At 41.3% G+C, this 26879-nt stretch overlaps 1 protein-coding gene across 1 annotated transcript in view; it reads left to right on the top strand.

Annotated features, from left to right (window-relative positions):
• The window catches only part of ATG4B (autophagy related 4B cysteine peptidase), a 1090283-nt gene that overhangs the window by 253610 nt on the left and 809794 nt on the right, over positions 1-26879 (top strand). The window contains exon 3 of the mRNA XM_044069567.1: positions 24223-24294. Within this exon, the coding sequence (XP_043925502.1) occupies positions 24223-24294 (72 nt within the window). The remainder of the gene's footprint in view (positions 1-24222; positions 24295-26879) is intronic.

Below are 26879 nucleotides of genomic sequence, written 5' to 3'. Positions count from 1 at the left end.
CTCGCATAAATTTTTATTTAGAAACCCTGCTGCTGATCCTGAAACTACTTCACAGGGTCCAAAAGGAGTTAAGGCCTCAACAGCAAAAAATCCTACCCCCTCTGACAGAGATTCAAGGGCACTGGTCAGATGGGGAAAAAAGGTTTATACATCTGCAACCTTGGCAATTAGGGCCTTAAACTGTCAATTTCATATGCTCAAGTATCAACAACATGTTATGGGATTGCTGAAACAGAAAATGATGTTGATTTCTGAATGTGCAGAAAATAAAGAATTGCAGGAATTATTGCATGCAGCTGAACAGGTTGGAAAGCATACTTTGCAATGTAGATGTTCATCGTGCATACAGCTGCAGTAATCACAGATGGGTTTTCAGCCGTCAGGCGGTCCCTCGGTCGGCCGAATTCCAAAGTCTTGGTCCGGCGTCGGTTGTCGTCGCTTACTCTTCTGACGTCAGGGAGACCAGAGTATATAAGACACAGCCGACGCCATGTTCCTCAGTCTTTTTTGCCGCGCGGTGCCCGAAGCAGAAGCAGTTCGCAAGTGCCGGTCGGCTAGCTCCTGAATTACGAAAAAAATTGGAAACCGAAGTCTTCATTAAAGCTAAGTACCCTGTTAGAAACTTTTCTTGCCTCAGACCGATGTCAGAAAAAGTTAATAATTGTATTTCTTGTGGGAAGCAAATACCACATAAGGATTTCCATTCCCTTTGCATACCTTGTTTGGGCCCAGACCACGATGTCTCGGGCTGTCGCTTTTGCGCTACCTTCAATAAACGCACTATTAAGCGTCGGGCGGAGTTCGCCCAACACTACTTTGGTAAAGCTTTTGATTATAAAATGTCGTCGGATACTCCGACTACCGTTTTGTCCAAAAAACGCAAGGAAAAGGACCAACACGCGAGGCCCGCGGTCCCCGCCGACACCATGCTGAAACAGGCTACACCTGGTCCGGTTCTCAGCGAGAGACGCCTTTGCAGTCCCTGACTACCGACAACTCTCCTTTGACGGTGTCTTCTGTACCTGAGACCGCTGGGTCCTCGGCCCTTTCCCAGACTACTACCGAAGCCCCTGCTAATGTAGAGCCTACTAATGTGGACAGGTCCACCTCTACCCATGGTGTTTTTAGGCCATCATCTGCCTTTTCAATTAAGGCCTTTACTAAATCCAAAGCAGCCAGGCATCCCACCAGACCAGTCATCTTCAGGACCCATGCCTAAAAAACAGATGCTAAGAATGGCTGAGGATTTAATTACTCTTATCAGAGGTTCTCATCCCCCTCCTGACAAGAGACCCAGAGTGGAGGAAGATTCTCCCTCCTCGGATCAGGGATCCATTTTATCAGATCATTCTGATGCAGAGGAACACTCTTACTCTCCTTTTGAGGATTCGGATGCAGAACAGTCCATTCCTTCGGTATCCCCTCCTGAGGATTTTTCCTTTGGGGAAACCTTGCACACCTTGAGGGAACACTTCCATTGGGAAGGCCAAGACTTTTCAGATTCCAAGAAAAGACTTAGGGAATTTCTTTGGTTACCTCAACACAGACCTCTGGCTATACCCCCTGTCCTGGACGTACTGGATGATGTCTATTCGGAGGCTTGTCTTAACCCTGATTCTCTGCCTCCTGCGCCAGTCAAACCTGATAGGTATTACAGAGTACCCAGCTCTCACCAATTTCTCTTCAAAGGCCATAATGCTGATCCTGAAACCATTTCACAAGGCCCCAAGAGATTGAAGGCCTCCACTGCCAAGAATCCACTTCCTGCAGAAAGGGAATCCAGATCTTTAGAAAGGTGGGGTAAAAAGGTATATACCTCGGCCACCCTAGCCATGAGGGCCTTAAACTGTCAGTTTCATATGATTAAATATCAACAGTACCTGTTATCACAATTAAGGAACAAAATGTCTCAACCTGAACAACCAGATTTAAAAGAATTACAGGATATGATGCATAGTGCGGAGCAAGTGGGTAAACACACCTTACAATGTGGTTACGATGCCCTAGAGGCTTCCAGTAGAGCAGCTGCTACAGGATCAGTCATCCGCAGACATGCCTGGCTTAGGGAACAAAATTTGCCTGAACATGTGAAGGCTAAACTTCTTGATGCTCCTTTACAAAAGGATGTACTATTTGGTACTAATGCTGAGGAGATACTACGGAAAATGGAAGAAAAAGCCAAATCTATGCAAACTGTCAAAGCTTTCTTACAGGTCCAACCACCACGTTTTAACAGGAATTGGCCCTCAAAAAACTGGTCCTTTCCAGCCACTGACAAGCCCCAAAGAGGTAGATACAGACGCACAAGGGGCAGAGGGCAATCACAAGGATCATATAGAGGCAGACAATGGCAAACTCCAGCACCAAGAGGTGGTGAAGACAGTGCACAACAATACAGGAAGCAAACCCAATGACTCCCTCATTTTCATGCCAAGCAAGTTTCAGCTGGCAGCACCTTTGGGAGGGAAACTAGCATTATTTGCAAGCAATTGGCATATTGTCACAACGGACAAATGGATACTGGACATTATAAACAGAGGCTACAAATTTCAATTTCACACTCTTCCAAAAATGAGAGGCATGCCAAACCTGCCACAAAATCAAAGGGCAGAGGCACAACTGCAAATTTCAAAGCTCATAAACATGAAAGCTATTCAAAAGGTACCTACGCACCAACAAGGTCAAGGTTTTTATTCAAGACTTTTTCTGGTACCAAGGAAAGGAACCGACTGGAGACCCATTTTGGACTTATCCATCCTAAACACATTTCTACTGCACCAAAATTCAAGATGCTCACATTACAGCAACTTCTTCCCATGCTGGGCAAGGAGTTTTGGCTGGTAACATTGGACCTCAAGGAGGCATACCTGCATGTCCCAGTCAGACAAAGCTGCAGAAGATACCTCAGATTTCTTGCAGGTTCAATCCACTATCAATTCTCTGCATTGCCCTTTGGCTTATCTACTGCGCCCAGAGTATTCACAAAGTGCCTGGCATCAGTGATCGCCTACTGCAGACTTCAAGGGATACAAATTTACCCTTATCTGGACGACTGCCTGATCCAAGCGGACAGCAAACACATACTTCTGGAACATCTGGCATATGTGACATGGTTACTGCTTTCTCTGGGATATACAATCAACAAAGAGAAATCAAGGCTAACACCATCTCAGAAAATAACCTTCCTGGGTGCCAGCTTGGACACAAACACCCAGATGGCATATCTTACGCCAGAAAAACAGGGGCAACTATCTCAGTACTTCAAAACACTAGCAAAAAGTACCAGGCTTACTGCAAGGAAAATCCTGCAGGCTCTGGGATTCATGGCATCTTGCATTCTTCTAATCCCATGTGCAAAGCTGCATATGAGGAAACTGCAATGGTACCTAAAAAATCTATGGTCTCAACACAGTCACAGTTTGGAAGCAATTATACCAATCATTCCATGTTTGCAAAAGGAATTTCTATGGTGGGCCCAAGCATGTCAGTTAAACACAGGCCTTCCATTCTGCAAGCCTCAAGCAAAGCAAGTCATAACCACAGACGCCTCAGATTACGCCTGGGGGGCGCACATGAAGGACAGGTGCATTCAGGGCAGATGGTCCCAAAAGGAAAAGCACCTTCACATCAATCAAAAAGAAATGCTAGCAGTAATAAATGCAATTACAGCTTTCAAGGACTTCCTGCATCCAGGACAATTACTGATAAGAACAGACAACACCACAGTAATGTGGTACATAAACAAACAAGGAGGAACACACTCATACCCCTTGTGCAGACTAGCCATGACTCTTTGGAACTTGGCTCTGGAAAGACAAATCGAACTTCAAGCACAGTATTTGCCAGGACTGGAAAACACACTGGCAGACACTCTAAGCAGAAATATGACAGATCCACACGAATGGAAATTACATCCTCAGGTGTTTACAGAAATAATCCAAGCGTGGGGGAGGCCAGACATAGATCTTTTTGCCTCCCACAGGAACCATCAATTGAAAAAGTTTTGTTCAAGGACTTTTCACCCAAAGGCCTGGAGAGTGGACGCCCTTTCATTCAGTTGGACAGCATGGACAGTTTACGCATTCCCACCTCTGCCTCTCCTGCCCAAGGTACTTCTGAAAGCAAGAACAGACAAACCGAGGATGATACTGATAGCTCCAGATTGGCCAAGGCAACACTGGTATCCACTCCTGAGGAGCCTAACTCATACTCCTCCCTGATCCCTGCCTCTAATGCCTCTTCTGCTGACTCAGCACAACTACAAAACTCTTCACAGTCAGCTGAAAACACTCAACCTCGCTGCATGGAAAATTCCTTAACACCACAACACACCCTACTCTCCAAGGAGGTGCAGGATGTCATTTTGGAGGCCAGAAGACCATCTACTAGAAAAGCTTATTCCGCAAAATGGAAGCGGTTTTGCTCTTGGAATGAGAAAAGAGGCCAGGACCCTAGAAAACTGAACTTGTCTCAGGTATTACAGTATCTTGCTGAGCTGCTGAACAGTGGACTTTCATTTTCTTCCATAAAAATACATGCCTCAGCCATTTCTGCAGAATTCAACACGGATCCCCCTTTATTTTCTCACACACTCTTACGACAGTTCCTCAGAGGGGGTAAGAATATAAGACCTCCAAGGAAGCAACCAATACCAGCCTGGGACCTTAATCACATACTAGAAAAATTAACATTGCCTCCTTTTGAACCAGCTGCCTCAACAGATTTGCAATATTTGTCCTGGAAAACAGCCTTCCTTCTGGCCATCACTTCAGCTCGTAGGGTTTCTGAACTACAGGCCCTCATGGCGGTGCAGCCCTTCCTCATCTTCCATCAGGACAGGGTTTCCCTTCGTACCAACCCATCTTTTATGCCAAAAGTGGTATCCAGGGTAGCCTTAAATCAAGCCATGCACCTACCTACCTTTTATCCTAATCCTCAAAACAAAGGGGAAAGACTGCTGCACTCTTTAGACATCCATAGGCAGCTACGTTATTATTTGGATAGAACAAAGTCCTTCAGGAAATCAGAACAACTTTTTGTGTCCTATGCTGTTTTGTGTCCTATGCTGTAGGGGCTCAAGGGAAACCAGTTACCAAACAGACCATTTCCAAGTGGATTGGCCACTGCATACGGTTTTGTTATTCCTATCATGGGAAATCTGTTCCTACAGGTATCAGATCTCACTCCACCAGGGCCACAGCCACCTCTACAGCCTTCCTCAGAGGTGTTCCTACCAAAGATATTTTGGAGGCAGCCACTTGGAGTTCTGTACATACCTTCACAAAACACTACCATCTGCCCTTATATTCCAGAACAAGAGCAGGCTTTGCCACTGCTGTTTTGCAGGGCATTCTGGCTCAACCCAGTTCCTCCTAGTACCTACCACCCTATGCATAGCTTTGGGACTCTACCCATCTGTGATTACTGCAGCTGTATGCACGATGAACATAGTACAGTTTTGTACCTACCATAAATGTAGATGTTCGAGTGCTAATACAGCTGCAGTACGGGTTTCCCTCCCTCCTTCCCCACTTGGTAAAGGCATGGGGCCTAACAACCTCTTCATACTACCTGACTGGGTTATCCTGCTATGTTTTATTTGCTTGCTTACACTGTTTTTGGATTACATTGCATTGCTTGTATATGTAGATAAGCATTATTTATGTATTGCCTTCCTTTTGGAGGCACCTGACATCTGGGGCAAGAAAGACTGAGGAACATGACGTCAGCTGTGTCTTATATACTCTGGCCTCCCTGACGTCAGAAGAGTAAGCGACGACAACCGACGCCAGACCAAGACTTTGGAATTCGGCCGACCGAGGGACCGCCTGACGGCTGAAAACCCATCTGTGATTACTGCAGCTGTATTAGCACTCGAACATCTACATTTATGGTAGGTACAAAACTGTACTTTTTGATTCCTTAGAGGTCTCCTGCAGGGCCGCAGTTACTGGGTCTGTGATTAGGAGGCATGCCTGGCTAAAGGAACAAAATTTGCCTGATCATGTTAAAGCTAAATTGCTAGATGCACCTTTACAGCATGATACTCTGTTTGGTATTAAGGCAGAAGAGGTTTTAAAGAAAATGGAAGACATAGCTTAGTCTATGCAAACTGTAAAAGACTTTTTACAAGTGCAGCCACCAAGATTCAGTAGACACTGGCCTACAAAACATTGGTCCTTTCCTGTGTCAGACAGAGCTCAAAGGGGCAAATCCAGATGCCCTAAGGGTTCCAGATGCCAGGCACAAGATTCATACAGGTCAAAGCAATGGGGTGCTTCTGCCTCCAAATCTGGAGGATATAAAGCGCAAACCTGCAGAAAACAGTCCCAATGACTTCCCTCTGCCTACACCAAGCACTTATCTTTTGGCAGCACCCTTAGTGGGAAAATTAGCACTTTTTGCTCAAAATTGGCAGTTAATAACCCAGGACAAGTGGGTGCTAAACATAGTATCACAGATATACAGATTCCATTTCCATACTCTGCCAATGGCAAACGGTTGACCAGATCTGCCAAAAAATCAATGGGCAGAGGCACAGAAACAGATTACGTCCCTCATGGATATGGGGGCCATTCAGCCAGTACCAGAACAGGAAAAAGGACAAGATTTTTACTCAAGACTGTTCTTGGTACCCAGAGAGGACAAGGCCTGGCGGCCAATACTGGATTTATCGATTTTGAACACATACCTGGACATTCCAGAATTCAAAATGCTGACTTTGCAGCAACTTCTGCTCATGTGGGCAAGAATGCTTGGCTGGTGACATTAGACCTAAAAGAGGCATACCTGCATGTCCCAATAAGACAATCGTGCAGAAGATACCTCAGATTCAAGGCTGGCTTAATGCATTACCAATTCTCTGCACTGCCCTTTGGCTTATCTACTGCCCCCAAGGTCTTTACAAAGTACCTGGCACCAGTAATTGCATTTTGCAGACAAAGAAGTATACAAATATATCCTTACTTGGACGACTGTCTCATTCAAGCAGAGAACAAGGACGTTCTTCTTCAAAATCTGGCATTTGTGAAAAGGCTTCTGACATTCCTAGGGTATACAATAAACGAAAATAAATCACAACTGGTACCCTCTCAAAAGATAACATTCCTGGATGCAAGCTTGAATACAACTGCCCAGATGGCTTACCTCATGCCAGACAAGCAAAGGCAACTGACTACTTACTTCAAACTGATGGCAACAAAAACCCAGTTATCTGCAAGACAAATTCTGCAGGCTTTGGGCTTCATGGCATCCTGCATCCTACTAATTCCATATGCAGGACTGCATATGAGGAAACTTCAATGGTACCTAAAATGTTTATGGAGTCAACATTGTCACAGTCTGGAAACAATGATTCCTCTCATTCCCTGCCTACAACAGGAGTTTCTATGGTGGGCAAAGGCATGTCACCAAAACATGGGAAGGACCTTCACCCTACCCCCTGCCAGCCAAACGTTAACAACAGATGCATCAGGTTATGCCTGGGGGGCCCACATGGCGGGAAGATGCATTCATGGCATATGGACCTCAAAACAAATGCATCTACATATCACCCAGAAAGAGATGCTAGCTGTTCAAAATGCCCTAACAGCCTTCAAGGACGTACTTCATCCAGGACAACTAATGATAAAGACGGACAACACCACAGTCATGTGGTATATAAACAAGCAGGGGGGCACACACTCATACCCAATTTGCAGATTAACCATGGCACTGTGGGACACAGCTTTGACTTACCAAATACATCTTCAGGCTCAGTTCCTGCCAGGAGAGCAAAATACTCTGGCAGACTATTTAAGCAGAAACCTTATGGATCCTCATGAGTGGAAACTAGATCCACAAGTCTTCAGCGTGATAACAAAGAAATGGGGAAGCCCAGACATAGATCTATTTGCCTCTCCTCAAAATTATCAATTGAAAAGATTCTGCACAAGGACTTTTCACAGCCAAGCATGGAAAGTGGACGCCCTATCCTTCAGTTGGAAAAACCTATCAGTTTACGCCTTTCCTCCTCTGGCTCTTCTTTCCAAGATCCTCCTTAAAGTCAGAAAAGAGAAACCAAAGATGATACTAATTGCCCCAGACTGGCCTCGCCAATACTGGTACCCAATCCTAAGGAACTTGTCTCAATACCCAGCTTGGACTTTACCTCAAAGACCTCAACTACTGTCCCAGCAAAACAATCAGATCCTGCACAATCAACTTCAGACACTGAACCTGGCAGCATGGCTAATCATGTAGTTATACAAACAACACCTCTCAGTAAAGCTGTGATGGATGTCATTTTGGAAGCCAGAAGGCCTAGTACTAGAAAATATTATGCTGATAAATGGAAGAGATTCTGTGCTTGGAATCAAGCACAAGGAACTGATACAGCAGAACCAAATATTCCTCAGATATTACAATACTTGACTGAGATGCTTGACAAAGGCCTATCTTTTTCATCATTTAAAATCCATGCCTCTGCCATTTCGGCTCATTACAATACAGAGCCACCAATCTTTTCTCATCCTTTACTAAAGCAGTATCTTAGAGGAGCCAAAAATGTAAGGCCTCCTAGAAGATCACCTATACCTGCATGGGACCTCAATTATATGTTGGATAAGCTCACCCTGCCTCCATTTGAACCAGCTGCTACAACTGATATAAAGTTCTTATCATGGAAAACAGCTCTGCTACTAGCAATTACTTCAGCAAGAAGAGTTTTAGAGCTACAGGCCCTCATGGCTGTGGAGCCTTTTATCATATTTTACCCAGACAGGGTGTCTCTGAGGACAAATCCTACATTTATGCCTAAGGTGGTTTCCAGTGTGGCTCTTAACCAAACTATTCATCTGCCAACCTTTTATCCAAATCCGCAGAACAAGGGGGAGAGAATTCTGTATTCCTTGGACGTACACAGACAGCTAAGATTCTACTTGAGCAGGACTAAAGCTCTAAGAAAAACTGAGCAATTACTAGTGACATATGCTGCAGGATCAGAAGGAAAGGCTATTTCAAAGCAGACTATTTCAAAGTGGATAAGCCACTGCATTCGTTTCTGCTACTTACACCATGGTAAACCTGTGCCCAAGGGCATTAGGTCTCATTTCACCAGAGCTGCAGCTACTTCAGCAGCATTTCTCAGAAGAGTACCAACCAAAGACATTCTAGAGGCTGCTACTTGGAGTTCTGTTCACACCTTTACAAAGCATTATCATTTGACCCTCTACTCTAAGTCCAGGGCAGGCTTTGCCACTGCAGTTCTGCAGGACCTTATAGCCGCACCTAATGCTGTTTAGCTCCAGCCTCCCAACCATAGCTTTGGGATTTTACCCAAATGTAATGACTGCAACAGTGAAACAGAACATAGTATAGTTGTGTACACTTACCATAAATGTAGATGTTCGAGTATATTCACTGTTGCAGTCCAGGTTACTCTCCCGCCATCCTCCTTTCTTTCTGGAGTTTATTTTTCCTTCTCTGTCTTCTACAACCTGTGTGGTGTATTTGCTTGTAGATGAAGGTAAAGTTTATATTGATGCATGTATATGTGTGTATATATATATATATATATATATATATATATATATATGTATATACACACATGTTTTTGCTACCTTTTTGGGGGCACCTGACATCTGGGGCAAGAAAAACTAAAGAAAATGGCATCAGCTGCATGTTTTATACCCCTGACGACCTGATGTCATGGAAGAGGAGACAGCAGGACCCAAGACTTTGGAATTCAGGCCGACTGAGGGCAACCTGCCAGCAGATTACCCAAATGTAATGACTGCAACAGTGAATATATTCGAACATCTACATTTATGGTAAGTGTACACAACTGTACTTTTGAATCTCACACTTGCCTGTTTACATTCCCTTATTGCCTGAATAAATTTGCTTCTGTTCTCTTGGTGTGCAGTGAATAACAATTTCCCCCAGCACTCTGCTGTCTCCAGTTTGTAATAGCTTTGTCTGGACCAACTCTTTCAGCTGGTATGATTGCATCTTTACTAATGTAGGTCTTTGATGCTTCCTCATGACCAGTTTTGGAGCATGCCCTCAGTGTGCCCTTTCAATTAGCAAGTCCTGATGTGAATTACCAGTCTAGTTGCTTGTTGTTCTTTCTTAAAATGAAAACAGTCTGTTCCTTCCAGGTTTTCTCTGTGATACGTCTTCTAAATCTACTGTTTTTTGAAACCACTCTTTTTGAGATGCCTCATGCTCAGCCAGCCTGTTTTTTTCATTTCTTCCTCTGATTTTTGCAGTTTTATCAGTTCATCTGAATAGCGAGTTAAAGCTTCTTCTATGTTTTCTAGCCTTTTCTTAATTGAGTTGCTAAATTCCTTCAATGTTTCATTTATTTTAATTCCCTCTTGAGTGTGTTTGATTTATTTGTTTCCTCTAAATTACTGGAAGCCATCTCTTGTACCAAAGCTGAAGCTTTAATGGTTTTTGCTGAAGAGCTGCAGGATCCCTCCCTGCTAGTGTTTTCTCTTCACCTTTTCTAATTGATTTTTATCAGGTTCTCCACATTTCCTCTTTGCTAGCATCCAGTTTCATTGGCACTCCTTTTTAATTTTTGTTTTCACACTAGGAGACCTGAAGTTAAGCTGCTGATCAGTGTGCAGCCATCTTGGAAGTTCTTCCAATGTACTTTTTGTAATTTTAGGCATTAACAGAGCTGATATAAGACAAAAAAAAAATAAGTTTGCAGGATGCTCTGCATGTTATGCCATAATGTGAGACGGTTCTTCAACACAAAAAAGTTGAGCAAGTTGCAAAAAGAATATTAATATTGTAGAAATTGGTGATGGTGTAAAGGCTGAAAAATTGTGAGTACTGTGGAAACTGCCTCTGTGAATGCCATGTAATGAAATGTCAAAAGTGGGTGACAAAACAGTACAGTGTGGCAAAAAAAAATGTTTGAAAATATGATTAAGAAAGAAGTGCGGGCAAAACAAATAGTAAATAATTGCCAAATTTGTTCAATTTAAGCATGATATTGGAATAGATTGTAACATAACTTCTGAGTCTACATTATGAAGTTTGGCTTTAAACTACGTGACATGTGATTCTGCATATGTTCTGTTGCCCTACTCAAGGTATAAACTAAAGCCTGTGCATCAACAATGTCTGAAGTGTGTCAACAGGTTATAGAGACCACATTTTGAATTAGTAGATCAATAGGCTTAATCCAGTTGACTTTGTAAAGATGTGAGTGTAGGTAATATTGAGAATTCTAGCTATGCATATGGTAAATGTTTATGAAATGTAAATTACTTTCATTATGTTGAAAATCCATTAATTACAGTGGAAACTGAAACAAGTAAATAGTGCAGTGAGAGGATAATTTGCAGATATGCAGTCTGTGATTGAGTACAGTGCTTAGCCAAAAACAGTATTGGAACAATCAGAACTGAAAAGCCTCTGAATGAAATAAAAAGTAGAATTTTGAAGTATGACCATACAGGAAAGTGAGTTGAAAAGAGACAGTAGGAAAATGCCTGTTTTCAGCATCTTTGCAAATACAGAAATGCAGTCTAAAATCTACTGAAACCAAGGTTGAAGTTCTAGAAAATTCTTTTTTGCTTTCACAACCTTTGCTGCTGATATGCACCCTACGCCCCAGGAAAACATCCATTTACTTCATGATGTAGTGGTGAAATCATGCCGTAAGCCTTGCAACAGCTGCCCTCTCCCTGTCCAGAGAAAGTATGACCTTGCTGACCTTTCCTATAGTGAGAGCACAGCTTCTACATTCCTTGGGGTGCATTTCAGGAGGTATGCATCTTGTTAAGGGGCATGAGGGGGTAAATTTTGAAAGTCCAGAATTAGTGAAATCCCCTAATTAGGGGTGAATGCATATGTGATGTCAGATGTTTCTCCATGCAGAGTGACACACCCAGACAAGCTCTCTGTGCAGCCACAAATTGTAGACTACTGACAGCCCAGGAGTACTTCTTGGTCCTTATTATGAAACGTCTCAATTTAAACAGAAGCCACACTTATACCCCCCCCCCCCGACGAGTGATTTGGCAAAAAACAGTTACCCCCATCCCCTCCTGTTCCTTTATACCACCATAACATATTAATTTGCTTTGTTTGAAGGTAAAATCCAATGTTAAAGTATCGCTAGATGCTCTGTTGGTGATAAATCCACTGTGCAGACTACTTATCCACTGTGAAGAGTACTTTTAGCTGTAAGAGAAAAGGTGGAGTAGCTCTAACTTAGGGAAGAGCTAGGTGCGATTAAGTGAGCCTACAGAATTGGTTAACAGCACAGTAATTGTGAAACAAAGACAAAATTAGAATTTGTATAGACCCCGCAAGACCCTAACAAATGAATAATTTAGAGACACTTAGAAGTGTTTGATACTATGCAGTTATGCACCTTTAATACACTTTTGGGCAAGTACACATTTCTAAGATTAATGTTTAGCATTTCTTTATCACCAGATGTCTTGCAAATAGTTTTAGCTGATGTGATTTGGAAGGAGTTGTAAACATAATCAGTGGAATTTTGGTCTGGGACAGTACAAAGAAACAAGATGACAGTAAACTGATTAAACTACTGGCAAAATAAGGTCACAAAATTTGGTACTGAATGAAGCAAAATATCAAAATGATGCATCATGTGTGGGATACTTGGTTTGGTATCTTAATGCTAATGGGCTATAGCCATATGCAGTTATTGTAAGTACTGGTGTAAACATGCCAACTCCAGTGCACAAACCTTCATTAATGCAATTCACGGGGATGGTATAATACCTGTCAGAGTTCATACCTTGTTTACCAGAGATATAACCTTTTCTCTAAGAAAAATACTTGAGCAGGAAGCAGTGTGAAGTAGGCACAGGAGCAAAGTTTTGATCTGCTTAAGAGACTGCTATGTTCTGTACCTACAGTTAAATGTTTTGGTGCAGCCTTGCTAGCCATGTTTCAAGTGGGTGCAAACAAGAAAGGGCAAGGAGCAGGCATATTGCTTATGCATCAAGAGGTCTGACAGATGCTCAGACTAGATATTCACAAACTGAAAAGGAAATGCTGGATGAAGTTTCGCTCAGAATACAGTCAGAAATATGCTCTTGAAATGTGAATGTTGTGTCTTTCGGCTTTTCCCGGTTAGGGGTCGTCACAGCGGAACACCGGTCCGCTAATGATTGGTAGTTGATTTTTACGTGCTGGGTTACCAGCCCTGATGCACAACCTTCAACGAAGGTACGCCCATTCATGCATGTCTCCACGCAGAAGATGCTCTAGCTGAGAATCGAACCAGACAGCGTCTTACTGTGAGGCGACATAATCAGTTCAAATGGATACTCATCATAACGTTGTTAGTGTACAGAAGTATGCCTTTGTAAGCTGTAGGTTTATCACCTTCACAGCTGCAAGTAGAGAAAGGGCTAAGATTTAAACTGCTTACATTTTTTTTAATGTACCGATAACAGAAAGTGTAGTGTAAGCTTCAGTAGTACTTAAAAACATAAATAAAATAGAAGCAAGAGTTGTATGGAAGTGCAAGAAATCTGTAAGAATGGAGAGGGAAGAATTAAAGTGACACTGGATGGAAATTTTGTCCAGAAATGTCATATTCAATCAGTTGCATTGGGTTATCAGCAGGCAGGGTGCTGCCTTTTCCCCAACAATGCTTCTTAAGCTCATATTGCATTACCGGTCCCTCATATGCCCATGCTGCTAATTAAACACTGCTCATTTCGACTGTAGTCAGGGCTTCTTCCTTCAGTACCCCAGGACCAAAAATAGATGATAAGGCTTTCATATTATTTGGCAGTCGTAGTATGAATTGGTTTGAAGTGGTTTGGTTATTTTGAACTGAACTTGTATAACTTCCTTAACTTCAAAAAACTTCTAAAAGACTTGATTACTAATTCCTGGACCTGTCCTTGTACCACTCCCACCTAAACTACTCCCTCTTGTCTTCTCCTTCCCCTCTCAGCTCTCACACTGTACCACAACTACTCATTTAAGGTTTTTATGATATTCTGCCAACCTTGAATTTCTCTCTGATGGTAATTGTTAGATAGAATCTAACGTTTTATATTATATTTTATATACTTAACATGTACCATGGCTGTTTAAACCCTTGTATTAGTCTTGTATTCTAACATGTTCAGGTAAATATACAACAATATACCTTGCTCAGCAGTTATTTCATTTTTAGATGGGTAGTTTATATTAATCCAGAAGCAAGAGGTCAAACAGAGCAAGGAGAAACCAATTTTTTTTTGAAAGTATTTCAACTCTGCATGCTTTCCCTATCCATACTTGTTTCATTTGTACACAAAGAAAATCCACATCCCACCCCACCCCCCTTTAAGGAAACCTCCATGAAAAACTTCTCCAAAGCCAAGTTCATGCTTCTCAAGTCAGAAGTAATAAACTGCATGACACCCGTGCAAATGGGAACTGGAAGTTCAACTGCTGAATCCTACACTAAAGTGCTGTACGAGCACATTCACTCATGCATGGACTGAGCCATCTCAAATAGAACCAAGACACTGTCCTCTAAAAAAAGGAAGCCAATCTGATGGTCCCCTGCCATAAACAAGCTGTACAACAGAAGGAAGAAACTGTTGCAGAAAAGAGGAAGAACCTAGGATTCAAAAAACTCCCTCACCAGCCTCAGTAGAAAGCTGAGATCCCTCATAAAATCTTCCAAACCTAGTTATGAAAACAAAATTGCCAGAGATTCCAAAGAGAACCACAAGGCATTCTATAGCTATCTCAAGAATCTAAATGGCAATACTGAGATCTGCTCTGAGTTACATAAGAATGGCACTAGATATACTGATCCCAAGGATATTGCCAATATCCTGGCAGATAGATTCAGTGCCAACTTCAACCCCCTCTCACCCCCTAAAGGGCCCATCTCAATACCGAAAGAATGCCAAATTCTGGTAATCATAGCCACTCAGGTAAAAAAAAAAAAAACACACTCTCCAAAGCCAAGAATACAGCATCCATGGAACCAGACAACATCCCGGGCTGTGTACTGCACGAACTACAAAATGAACTGGCACCTCACCTATTTGTCATGTTTCATCATAGCCTCACCTCAGGCTTCATGTCCACAGAGTGGGGCACAGCTACAATCATCCCACTCCACAAGGGGGATCCACTTTGAATCCCAGGAATTACCCTCCCATCAGTCTGACAAGCCTAATCTGCAAGGCCATGGAACGTATTATCATGGAACTTATAAATAAAGACATTGGCAACCTTCAAACACTGGACTCCACCCAGTTTGGGTTTGTGAATGGTCGCTCTTACCTCCTGAACCTGATCAACTTCTTCGAATCAGTCTCCAGAGTCGTGGATGAGGGTAAGGTGGTTCACACAGCCTACTTGGACCTCACCAAGGCTTTCGACACTATACCCCACTCTGAAATCATAGATAAACTTACTAAATTGGGCATTAATCCCTATGTCACTCGATGGGTTGCAAACTGGCTTACTGACAGAACACACACTGTAAAAGTAGCCAATTCCAAATCCATCTCCAGACAACTTTCAAGTGGTGTACCGCAGGGTTTTGTCCTGGCACGACTCTTGTTTGGAATCTACTTCTTTGAAGTACAGGCCAACACTAAGGGACTCTGGCTTACAAAGTTCGCAAATGACTGCAAGCTGGGAGCCATTTATTGAATCCCCAAATGATGTGGATAAACTGCACCATGGCTTTCTATAGAGTCTAAACTCAAAATTACCCTTAGAAACAAAGCATGGGCTTTATGGCGTTCTTCTAAAGACCCTCAAGATCACATTAAATACAGGCAATCCAGGAACGAAACCAAAAAATCAATTTTACAAGACAAAAACAATACTACTGTAATTTACAGACAGTAAATCAAAATAACCCTCAGAAGTTTTGGGCAGGTTTAAATAATCTACTACATCCTGGACAAACTTCAACCCCAATCCCTGCTGCTACTATTGATAAAACCCCTGAAGATGTTTCTGATAGTTTTAACTAATTCTTTACTGAGACAATTCATGCCCTAGCTAGCCAACTACCTCCTAGCTCCCCTGGTCCTGAAAGTAGCACCACTAGAAGCCTACTCGCGTTCAGATTCCAACCAGTCACCACTTCACTTATCCGTACCTTGATCAAAAAATTAAAACCCACTACACTTTCTGCTGATCAACTCCCTGCCGAGTACCTACAAAAATCAGCTGATGCTATTGCTTACCCCGTCTCAATACTAATCAATTGAACCATAGTAGAAGCTAAAATTCCCACCATCTGGAAAATATCCTATGTAATCCCACTTCACAAAGGAGGCAGCTCTACTGAATTCTCCAATTATAGGCCAATAGCTATACTCTCTCCACTTGCAAAGATTATGGAAAAATGTATTCATAGACAACTCATGCACCACCTAATCCAAAAATCGCCTTATGGCAGACACTCAGCATGGCTTCCGTCCTCATCACAGCACTACTTCAGCTCTCCTAGCCTTTACTAACACCATAAACCATAATCGCAACAATAATTATATATCCTCAGCCCTCTTTTTGGATCTTTCCAAGGCATTCAATATGGTTGATCACCAACTTTTAATCCACACCCTGCAAACATTCTGTCTAGATACTGGAGCCCTCCAATGGTTTCAGTCCTACCTGAATGGTCGACAGCAGGCTGTCCTCTGGCAGAACAAACTCTCTAACCTTCTACCTAACACCCTTGGAGTACCACAAGGCTCTATACTAGGGCCCTTGCTGTTCTCCATCTTCATTAACGACCTTTATACTGTCATCCCAAAAGTCAGCTGTATTCAATTTGCTGATGACTCTACTCTGATTTGCTCAGCCACATCTCTAGTAGAGTTATGGTCAGCTACCCAGACCACCTTTAATACAATAGAAAACTGGCTTTCTGAACATCGTCTGATCCTAAATCCCAAAAAACCTAAAATGCTGTTATTTTCACCAACATGTAGGTCTACTGCTTTCACCTTTACCATAAAATCAAATGATGGCACAATAATCTCCCCTGACCCATCTACAAAACTATTAGGTGTCATCATAGACAATAATTTAAAATTTGACCTACATGTTAACCAAACTATCAAAACCATCAATAAAAAACTAGGGTCACTTTACAGAATAAAAGCCTTCCTAACCCCTCCAGCTAAAATTGCCATAGCTCGCTCTCACCTTCTTTCAACCCTTCTGTATGCATCCCCTCTGCTCTCGAATTTAAACAAGACTGTCCTTAACAAACTCTCAATTTGCTACAACCACATTGCCAGGTTTGCCACTGGGCTGCCTTTTAGGACACATCATTGCATCAGTCTAAATCAGCTTGGATGGCTTGAACTACCCAGCCTAATCCAGTATAACCAACTGATTATGGCCTATAAAATCCTCTATAATCCGGACAATACTCCTGCACTTAAAAATATTATCACCCCCTATAACAATCCTAGACCGCTTCGATCCTCTAACAAACTACTAATTCAGACTAGCAAAATTAATAACACAGCTGGTGATTCTCTCTTTCCAAACTCTGTAAGTAGATCCTGGAACTCTCTTCCAGCTGATATTACCTTACTTTCCACCTTAGGTCAATTTAAAACTAGACTCAAACAACATTTGTCACTTAACTAGCTATGTCAATGTATCAAGCCTGGCTAACTCTCTCTAGAATGTGTAAAAATCTGTTAACCAGTTTACTGTGTAATTTAATTTAATCCTGACTTGTGCTCAGGATTAACTGTAACCTGTGGAACTTGTTTAACTTGCTTACTTATGTAGTCTCTGTAAATAGTCTGTTTGTAATATGTAATGCTGTATCTGCTTACCCTTGGAGCTTTTCTCCCCGGGCCTCCGCTGAAAATGGACATGCATCCATTCGGACTATTCCGGTCAACAAATATAAAATAAAAATAAAAATAAATAAAAAAGGGCCTTACCGAAACCGATACCTGGTGCCAGAGCCATGGGCTCAAGCTAAATGCCAAAAAATGTATAGTTGTCCCCTTTGGGAAAAATCATGTACCTGTGAACTACCACATAGGTGACAGTATATTAAACACTGAAAGTGTGATAAGAGACCTAGGGACACAGGTGGAGAGTGGGCTCACCTTTGATAACCACATAGCCACAACAGTTAGGAAGTCCTTCTATGTGGCACACCTAATCATTGAGGGCTTTTCATTCAGAAAAAAGGACGTCATTGTCCCGCTGTACTCATCCCTTATTAGACCCATTATAGAATACAGTGCCCCATTTGGTATGTACCTCACAAGGCATCTGCAACAACTAGAAAGGCCGCAGAAGTACCTCACAAAAAGAATCACAGGCCTAAAGCAGATGCCTTATGCTGACTGTCTAAAAAAACTCCAGCTATACTCTTGTCGCATATCACCTACTCAGGGGCGATCTCTGCCTAACATATAAGGTCATGTCAAACCCAGAGTTGTTGGACATGCTATACTTAAAGAAATCCCAATCCCTCTGAGCCACACGCTCCAGGGATCTTAACCTTGTCATCACGATGACTAGAACATGCTGGAGGGATAGGTTCCTGATCCAGAGACTTCCCATACTCTGAAATAGGCTGACCATACATGTCAGGCAAAGTGCCTCAATGGCCCTCTTCAAGAGGAACCTTGACGATTGGATGGGAGATAGGAAATTCACCTCGGGGATCACATCAGTAGCCCTGCTAGACAGAGGTCCAGGAAAGTAAGTATTTGTGGGAAGCAATAGCTAAGGATTCATTATGGCTAGGCTTGTATAGGCCCTAGGGCCGATAGCCTAGTACCTACCTATGAACCTATGAGATCTTGTGATAAGGGTGGAGGCACTCATTAATTTGCCTGAGAACATGGCAACCCGATTAACAGGTTAGGACTGCAACATCGCTAAGGAAGTGGGCAAAATGCATACCCCTTTCTGCTCAACAGAGCACAGCTGTATGAGAAGAGCATGCCCAGCACTACATACGGGTGTAAGAGAAGCCAAGGGGCAGCCTAAATCTTTACAGCAAGTTTAGTAAGCAAAAGGGAGAAACAGTGTTTCCAATGTATGCCAAGGTATTTGGGTTAAACTGACTATTCTGCTTCCATGCCCACTATGAAGCCCTTTCCTTAGAATGCTCTTCTTAATCCAGAATATAGTTTCCATCCTCAAGTCTCACCTTGTCTGCTGTACCTCCCTTCTCAACATGGTGCGTCTCCATGTTCAACCTACTGAGAAAATCGAAAATCCTACCTTTTATTGTAGGACAGCTTGCAGATACAGTTAGGGAGACTGGAAGTCATCTTCTTTTCAATGGTGGTAGAGCAATAGGGATTTTAACCAAACAGATCGTGTGTGTGTGTGTGTGTGTGTGTGTGTGTGTGTGTGTGTGTGTGTGTGTGTGTGTGTGTATATATGTATATATATATATATATATATATATTTATATATATAGTTAGATATATATATATATATATATATATATATATATATATATATATACACATATGGATAGATATTTTGTTTTATGATGAATCAAGGGCTTAAGAACATCTTTAGGATAATTCAGGAAGACATATTACTAAATGAATTGAGGTAAGTTATATATGAAAAATATGAAAACAAAAATCGTGGAGGTTAATCAAGATGATTGATATAACTGCCCTGATTCAGGGCACAGGAAGGTTTATCTGTATTGAAGAACATACATTGATCTATTACACAATGAACCTCCAAGAGACATAGCAATTCTAACATGCATGGCTGGAGTATGTCAAGTGCTGCAAGTGCAGTATCTTTAAATGTTATTAATGGAAAGGCTGCTATACCTTTAAATGCTCAACCAGTGCAAATAAAACAAGTGGAGATTATAAGGTGTAGGAAGCACAAGTGAGACAAACAATAAGAATGTTGCCAAAGTTGTTGCTATTACAGTAGCTGTTTTAATTATAACAGTTGTAATTATTTCATGAGATCCCTGTATGTTTGGCAGATGGAGTGATAAGTTAATTTGCTGCACTATTTATTCAGCCTGCTAATGCAAATATAACCAGTATGAAAGGAAGTGAAATTGTGGATATGAATGCGGTATTAAGAGGTGACATAAACACAGTCATTAGATTGGGATCTATCATTATTACTAAGTCTAGCATCCTTGCTCTAGTTACTGAATTATGTGTTCTGTTTTGCTTACTGAAATTTTACTGTTTTACAGTTTTGTCCAACAAAATATAGGTCATCTCTGAAAAGCTGGATAAATTTGAGCATTCAGTGTCTAACATATCTAAGGTTCAAGATTCTGTTAAACATCTGTAACAGCATCAGAACATATATGCTGCTGATCTTCAGGCTCTAAACGTGACGTTAGCTAGCCTGGAAGTTTCAAGAAGCTAATTAGTGAACAAACTGAAGCCTTGCAAAAATCCCCGAGTTATTGGAATTTGAAACTACAACCAGAAGAAAAATAAATCTCCACTTTTTAGGAATAATTGCAACCTGGGATAAATGTATGTGTTGAAAAACTGCATGCTGAACAGTCTTAAGGCAATTCCTTTCCAAGTGGATAGATTCCGTTGTACTTGTGTGCAATTACTTTAACTTTGAACAATCAGTCTGCAAGTGTAATCCCTCAAGTACTAGTTTCCAAATTTTTACTGCTGTTTAGTTAAGTCTCTTCATTTATCAGCAATGAACCCAAATATTAGGCTGACAAATGTCATGGGTATTTTGTTTCCTTCAAGGTAGCTGTGAAAAAGAATTATGTACTTGCCATAACGTTTTGACTTGGCCATTGCTAAAGCTCGTGGCAACCAAAAACTCTTGAGCTTCCTCCTTACCCATAATGCGCCAACCCTAAGTTACCTCAGCTCTCGTTTACTGATTTTTGCCAGAAAGGAGATATTTACTATGCATAGATAAAGGATCTGAAAAATTGTATGCAGTCAAAACATAAAAAGAATATAGCTGGAACTCAATGCAAAGCACAGTGATATCCCCTAAAGACTCATTCTTCCAGAAGTTTTCAAAGGATGGGGTTGGTGGGTGGGGAGTTGAGGAAGACTGAAAATGGAAGTGGACAACAGAGATGGAATGTTATGGTAAGTACATAACTTCTTTATCTGATGTTGTCAATTTTCATTCTATCCTCAACTGATGAGACAGACTCCCCAGCTACCTAAAATCTTGAGTGGACTCAAGGAAGGATGTTCCTGAGCACAGCTGAACCAAAAGACGGTCCACCTCTGAAGACCAGATCCAATTTGTAATGAGTAACAATGGCATGGGGAGTAGCCCAAGTAGCTGCTACACATATGTTATCCATGCATGTCCTGGAAAGAAAAACTGAAAATTTTGCCGTGGAACTAGTTGAATGAACTTGTACTGGTTGTGGTAATGCAACACCTATTTTTTTATAAATGAATGATATGTAATCAGTTAGCCATCTGGCTAAGGTTACTTTAGCAACTAGTTTTCCCAAATTCAAGTCTGCAAAGGAAACATATAACCAATCTGTTTTTCTTGTACTTTTGTTCTCTGCAAGTAAAATTGTTATTGTATGTGAACATCCAGCAAATGTGACTTATTCACCTTTGTTAGTAAATTTGGGGAAGAAAACTGGCAAATGAATGGATTGATTGATACTGGATTCTGACACCACTTTGGGAAGAAAGGATGCATTGGTTCGTAATGTAACTCTATCCTTGTGAAAAAACAAGTATGGAGGTTTTGAAGATAGTGCTTGAATTTCTGAAATTCATCTAGCAGATGTAATGACTACTTTTAAGTAAGATATTTCAGGTCACATTTAGTTGCTGGTTCAAAGGGTTCCTCTCTGCTTGTTGATATACCAAACTACTGACATATTGTTTGTTTGAATTGCAATCATCCCTGAAGGGCTTGCAATGCTAGAAACACTACTGTCCTCTCTAGGACATTGATATGCAAATTGTCCTCTTTGAAGGACCAAGTACCTTGGACTGTTTTCCCCAGAAAATGTCCCCCCACCCCAACTGGGAAGTGTCTGTGGTCACTGTGGCTTTGGGCTGAGGGGGAATGAATGGACAGCCTTGTAGAACCTGGTCTGACTGAATCCACCACCTGAGATCTTTCTTTCTTATGTGAGTGATTTGAATCAGAGTTAACATGGGTTGATAAAGTATTGACCATAATGTAGCTAGCATCCACTGTAGAATCCTCATGTAAAATCTACCTAAAGGTACTAGTGTTATTGCCACTGACATTCAGCCCAGAGCTTGAAGGACCAAGTGGGCTGAAATCTTGGTACTGCAGATTATTTTTCTGACCTGTGCTCTTATAGTTTGCACCCTTGAGGGTGGCAGAGAAGCTATCACTGACTGTATTGAACAGTGCTCCTATGAATTCCAAATCCTGAGTTGGTTCCAGCTGAGACTTGTCGTAGTTTATGGTTATCCTCAGATGAGAACACATCTGGAGAACCTGATCTCCTGCCCTTATTAATTGATGCCTGGTCAGGGTGGGAATGCGCCAGTCATCTAGACATGAAAACTCCTGGAATCCTTGCAGTCTCAAGTGAGCTGCTACTACTGCCATGCATTTGGCGAACACCCTGGGGAGTGTGGTGAGGCCAAAGGGTGGAACTCTGAACTGGTAATAACTGCTTCCCAGCCAGAAGCATAAGTACCTTCTGGATCATCTGTTCATCTTTATATGATACCATTCATATTGAAGGTCTATCGAGCAGAGTCTTCCTTGCCCAGAAAAGGGAGAATGGACTGAACCATGACCATCTGAAACTTGATGTGTTGAACTGACTTGTTTAAGTTGCTAAGATCCAAAATCAGTCTCCAGTCCCCTGTTTTCTTTGGCAATAAAGAGAACCTTGAGTAAGTTTTTTTTTTTTTTTTTTTTCTAGCAGCTTTTTTATTTGAATTGTTGCTTGTTCTTTCTGACAGGGTGGAACATCGGGGATATTTCTTGAGATTGGAGGTGGAAGGGAAAAAGGGTATTTTATAACCATCGGAAATAATCCTCTGCACCCAAGTATCTTTTGTTGTCTAGCCAGGCTCTCTGGTGCAGGGATAATCAACCCCCGATTACTTCCAGAGGTGGACAGTCAGGCCTCCTTTCAGGAGTGCTGGTAAGGTCTGTCAAAGAAAGACTCTATGAACCGCTGGTTGTGAGGGCCACCTCTACCATGGGGGTGGTGTCATAGGTTCATAGGTTGGTATTAGGCTATCGACCCTAAGGTCTATACAAGCCTAGTCGTAACAATTCCCTGGCTTTTTCTTCCCACAGTATTTACTTCCCTGGACCCCTGTCTAGCAGGGCGACTGACGTGATCCCCGGGGTGAATTTCCAAAATTTTTTTAATGATTGTAGAACGAATACCTCTATTTAATGCTCATTTTTATACAGTCAGTAAATGAACTGCTTTTTTCCAGAAGAGCCATCTGATTTTATTGAAATTTTGTGCAAAAAAGAATATTGCTGCTTTTTTTGACTGCTGTTAACTGTTCTTTCTTTCTTTTTTTAAGTATGTACCAAAATGAGAGAATAAGGTTATTTTTGATTACAATGCATCATATTTCTGAGTTTTTAATGAATTTGCCACCATTTAAGTTTTTCAGAGTAAGACTTACAGATATTTTTTATAGAACAAGTCTGTACAAGTGAAGTGCATCATATGTATGGCAGTGAATATGTACAGTACTAATACTGCTCACTGAGGAGCAGCTCACAAGTGGGTAACATTGACGCGTGAGGCCTCGGACATTCATTTGCACTGAGGAAACTCCATTTGTGGTAAAAACATTTCGCAAAACAGCGCCACAGTAATCTTAACACATTTTCTTGGAACAAACCATATTCTTCATGCAGAAGGCTTTACCCTCCCACTTTCTTTGTGTAACACCATCAAAGTTGCTGCTCCTTGATGTAAAAGGGTCTCTCCCCAGTGACATTTCAGTCAGATGACACTTGAAACAGTTGTGCATTATCTTAAAGTTGTCCATCTCACAAGGCAGTTATTTCATATTGATGTTAAGTTTACTTGAAAATGGTTCTTAAAGGTATGCTCATTTATCTTGCTAACAAAGGTCCAAGCTCGTAAATGTTACCCAGTTAATCAGTTTTTGCTTACATTGTTGCTTATAATAAGGTCTTGTAACATTTTTGCTAGACAGTTGCCTTTACTTTTTAATCAAATCATGATCAAGTTTTAACAAAGTTAACATGGCATGCATTCTTTTCATTTCTTTTTGTTTACTTCAGAGAAAGAAGATATTTTGTCTGATGTTACCTCTCGCCTCTGGTTCACATACAGAAGAAACTTTCCTGCCATAGGTAAGAGTTGCTAGAGGATGACACCTTCTTATATCAGTTATTAAAAATAATTTTTGATGAATTTATTTTGCTTATGCATGTATTGTTTGAAGTTTGACTTGCCATGAGGTCATGATTAGCTATGGTGCTAGAGTATTAGCAGAATAAATTATTACATCCCCATAGCTCTCATTGTATGTTACTGCTTGAAAGGTCCTCACATTTTTGAAGATGGTGATTCCACTGATTTTCTTCAGGTCCTTTGCCTGTCATGTTGTTTTACAGACCTTTACTTTTTTTTTTCCTGTAAGACAGAAGCCCACTGGAATATACTCTGATTTGAACACATTCTCGACATTCAGGGATAAAGTCTTTTGGAAGTTCCCGAAAGATGCTGCATTCTCATTCTTGTGGCAGTGTACTTTGACCACTTTGTGCCACCATATTACTGGCTTGAAGGTTACCCTATTTTGTCAGAAGTTTAGTGGTTTTCTTCTGATGTAATAAGATATTGCATGCAGCAGTGTAAAAGCATAAACATCCATATGTATTATATGTTCTCCTAACAAAACCTACCGTGGCTGAGGTCTGTCAATTGTTTGTACTTTCCTTATAGATTTTTGTTTGGTGTGATATTACAATCCAATCCCTGATGCCTTGATGTCATATGTAGACTAAAGCTGCAAGTGGTACAACAGATGAGATATAATGTCACAGCCCTCTGAGTCACATGGAAGTAAAGTGCTTTCCTGAAGTGTATTAATTTGATTTGTCCTAAGTGCTTTTTGCCTCTATGCCTGCTGACCATCAAACTACCCTGTTAGTCTTGAGCCCGTATATTCCCCCCTCCACAAGGGACACTGCAGTGTGAGGGCAAGAGACATATGGACGAGTTGACACTAAGGCAGCTGGATGGGTGCCCTTGTTGACGTCTTGGAAATGAAGGCTTTTTTATTTAATACAACAGCCATTTTTCTGGTTGCTAACATGAGTATCCTACACCTTTCCCAGTCATATGTGTGCTTCCACCTGTACTCAAATGAGAGCTACTTTTGCAAACTTGAGATTGCCAAGCCCACATCTCTGTCCTAGCCTTGTTGGTCTCATGTAGGTCTTTGGTTGCATTGTGGTAGCTGGCTGAACGGAAGCCCTCTCTTCCTCCATATAGGATGGATGAGCTGGTGTCAGTTATTCACTTCTGCCCTCCTATTTACAGGTGTTCCACTGCCTGGGCTACTGTTCCAAAACAAGATTTAGGATGGTCCAGCCTATCCTCTTCAAACCCGTAGGGGTTTTAATGCAAGTTTAATTCAGCTCAACATATGAAAGATTCCCAGTCATCAGACTCCCCACTGTCCACCTCTACAAGTATTTTTTTATGCTGGGCTAAGTGTTTCCTTTGAGAAGCTTCCCCTTTCTGCACTGCATTCCCTCCATACCTTTATGCTGTCCATCAGTCATATAACTGTGCTCTGACACTGAGTTGTGGCGTTATTTTATTTCATTATTATTATTTTTTTTTGCCTTCTCTGTTTGTGACCTTCCATGGATACTTAGTGATGCCATAGCAGACCTTTCACATTGCAGTCTGTACAATGTTCAGTGGAAGAGATTACATGTTTATATTATTGCCTCTGAAGGGATGTTGGTTCCATTCTTAAACAAGGAAATATTTCTATTTGTAGTACAACGGACAGTGGATTGTTACTTTCTGAGACCCCATTCTTTTAATGTAGATCATAGGCCATGTGTTTAGTAACCTTCTGTGAACTAGGTTGTTCAGATCATTTCTTAACTTAGTGTATTGTTACACTTCTCATACATCTGTGTTTTGCAGTTAATTTATTTCATGGACATGCTCCTGTTAAAGCTGCAAGTGGGTTGAAAACAAAACAAAGATTTTGACATGTTTCTGATGTTTTAGTTAGATTGTTAACTTATTTTTCCCTATGACCAGGCCCATTAAATTATGTCATGTTATGTATTGGGTATAATTTACATACATCAGCAAATCATTCTAGGTAATCAAAAGCATCATACTTTAGAGGAGCAGCTAATTATTTACATTATGGTTTCATTAATAAAGTATTGAATGTATTCATTTTCAAGGATGGATTTTCCATCTGTGAGAAGTAGCTGATAAATTGCCTTACTAGGATATAGCATGGAAAAATAGTTTATATATGCACTGTTGTAAGGCATTGAAGTATTGTGGGTACAGCTTTGCATGATAACATGCCAGGAGTTTTCAGCCTTAAGACAGTTTTCAAGGGGCAGTGCTTACCAATTTAATTGCAAAATAGCACACTGCATCAAACACTTAAAATGTGGTATGGTATATTTTAAGGAGATAGCTCCCATAAATAAGTTGAATATTTACATTTGCTATTGAAAATGTGACAAATCACTTACAAATAGTGGCTTGACTTTTTGTGTTGTGTTTGAATATTGAGTAAAGGGCATAAATCAGCTGGACTGGTCAGATGCCAGCAGAGTCTTTGCTCTTGTAGACCACAGCTTACTTTTGCTTGAGGGGTAGATGCAAGAGATGTGGAGAAAGATAATTCAAGGACTTTCTTTGAAGAACTGCATTCTACAGATGTGTG

Source organism: Protopterus annectens, chromosome 4.part0 (assembly GCF_019279795.1).
Source record: "Protopterus annectens isolate FY-2018-M chromosome 4.part0, PAN1.0, whole genome shotgun sequence".
NCBI classification, from domain to species: domain Eukaryota; kingdom Metazoa; phylum Chordata; order Ceratodontiformes; family Protopteridae; genus Protopterus; species Protopterus annectens.
The sequence above is the reverse complement of the archived record's forward strand: the minus strand, read 5'-3'. Positions and strand labels throughout refer to the sequence as shown.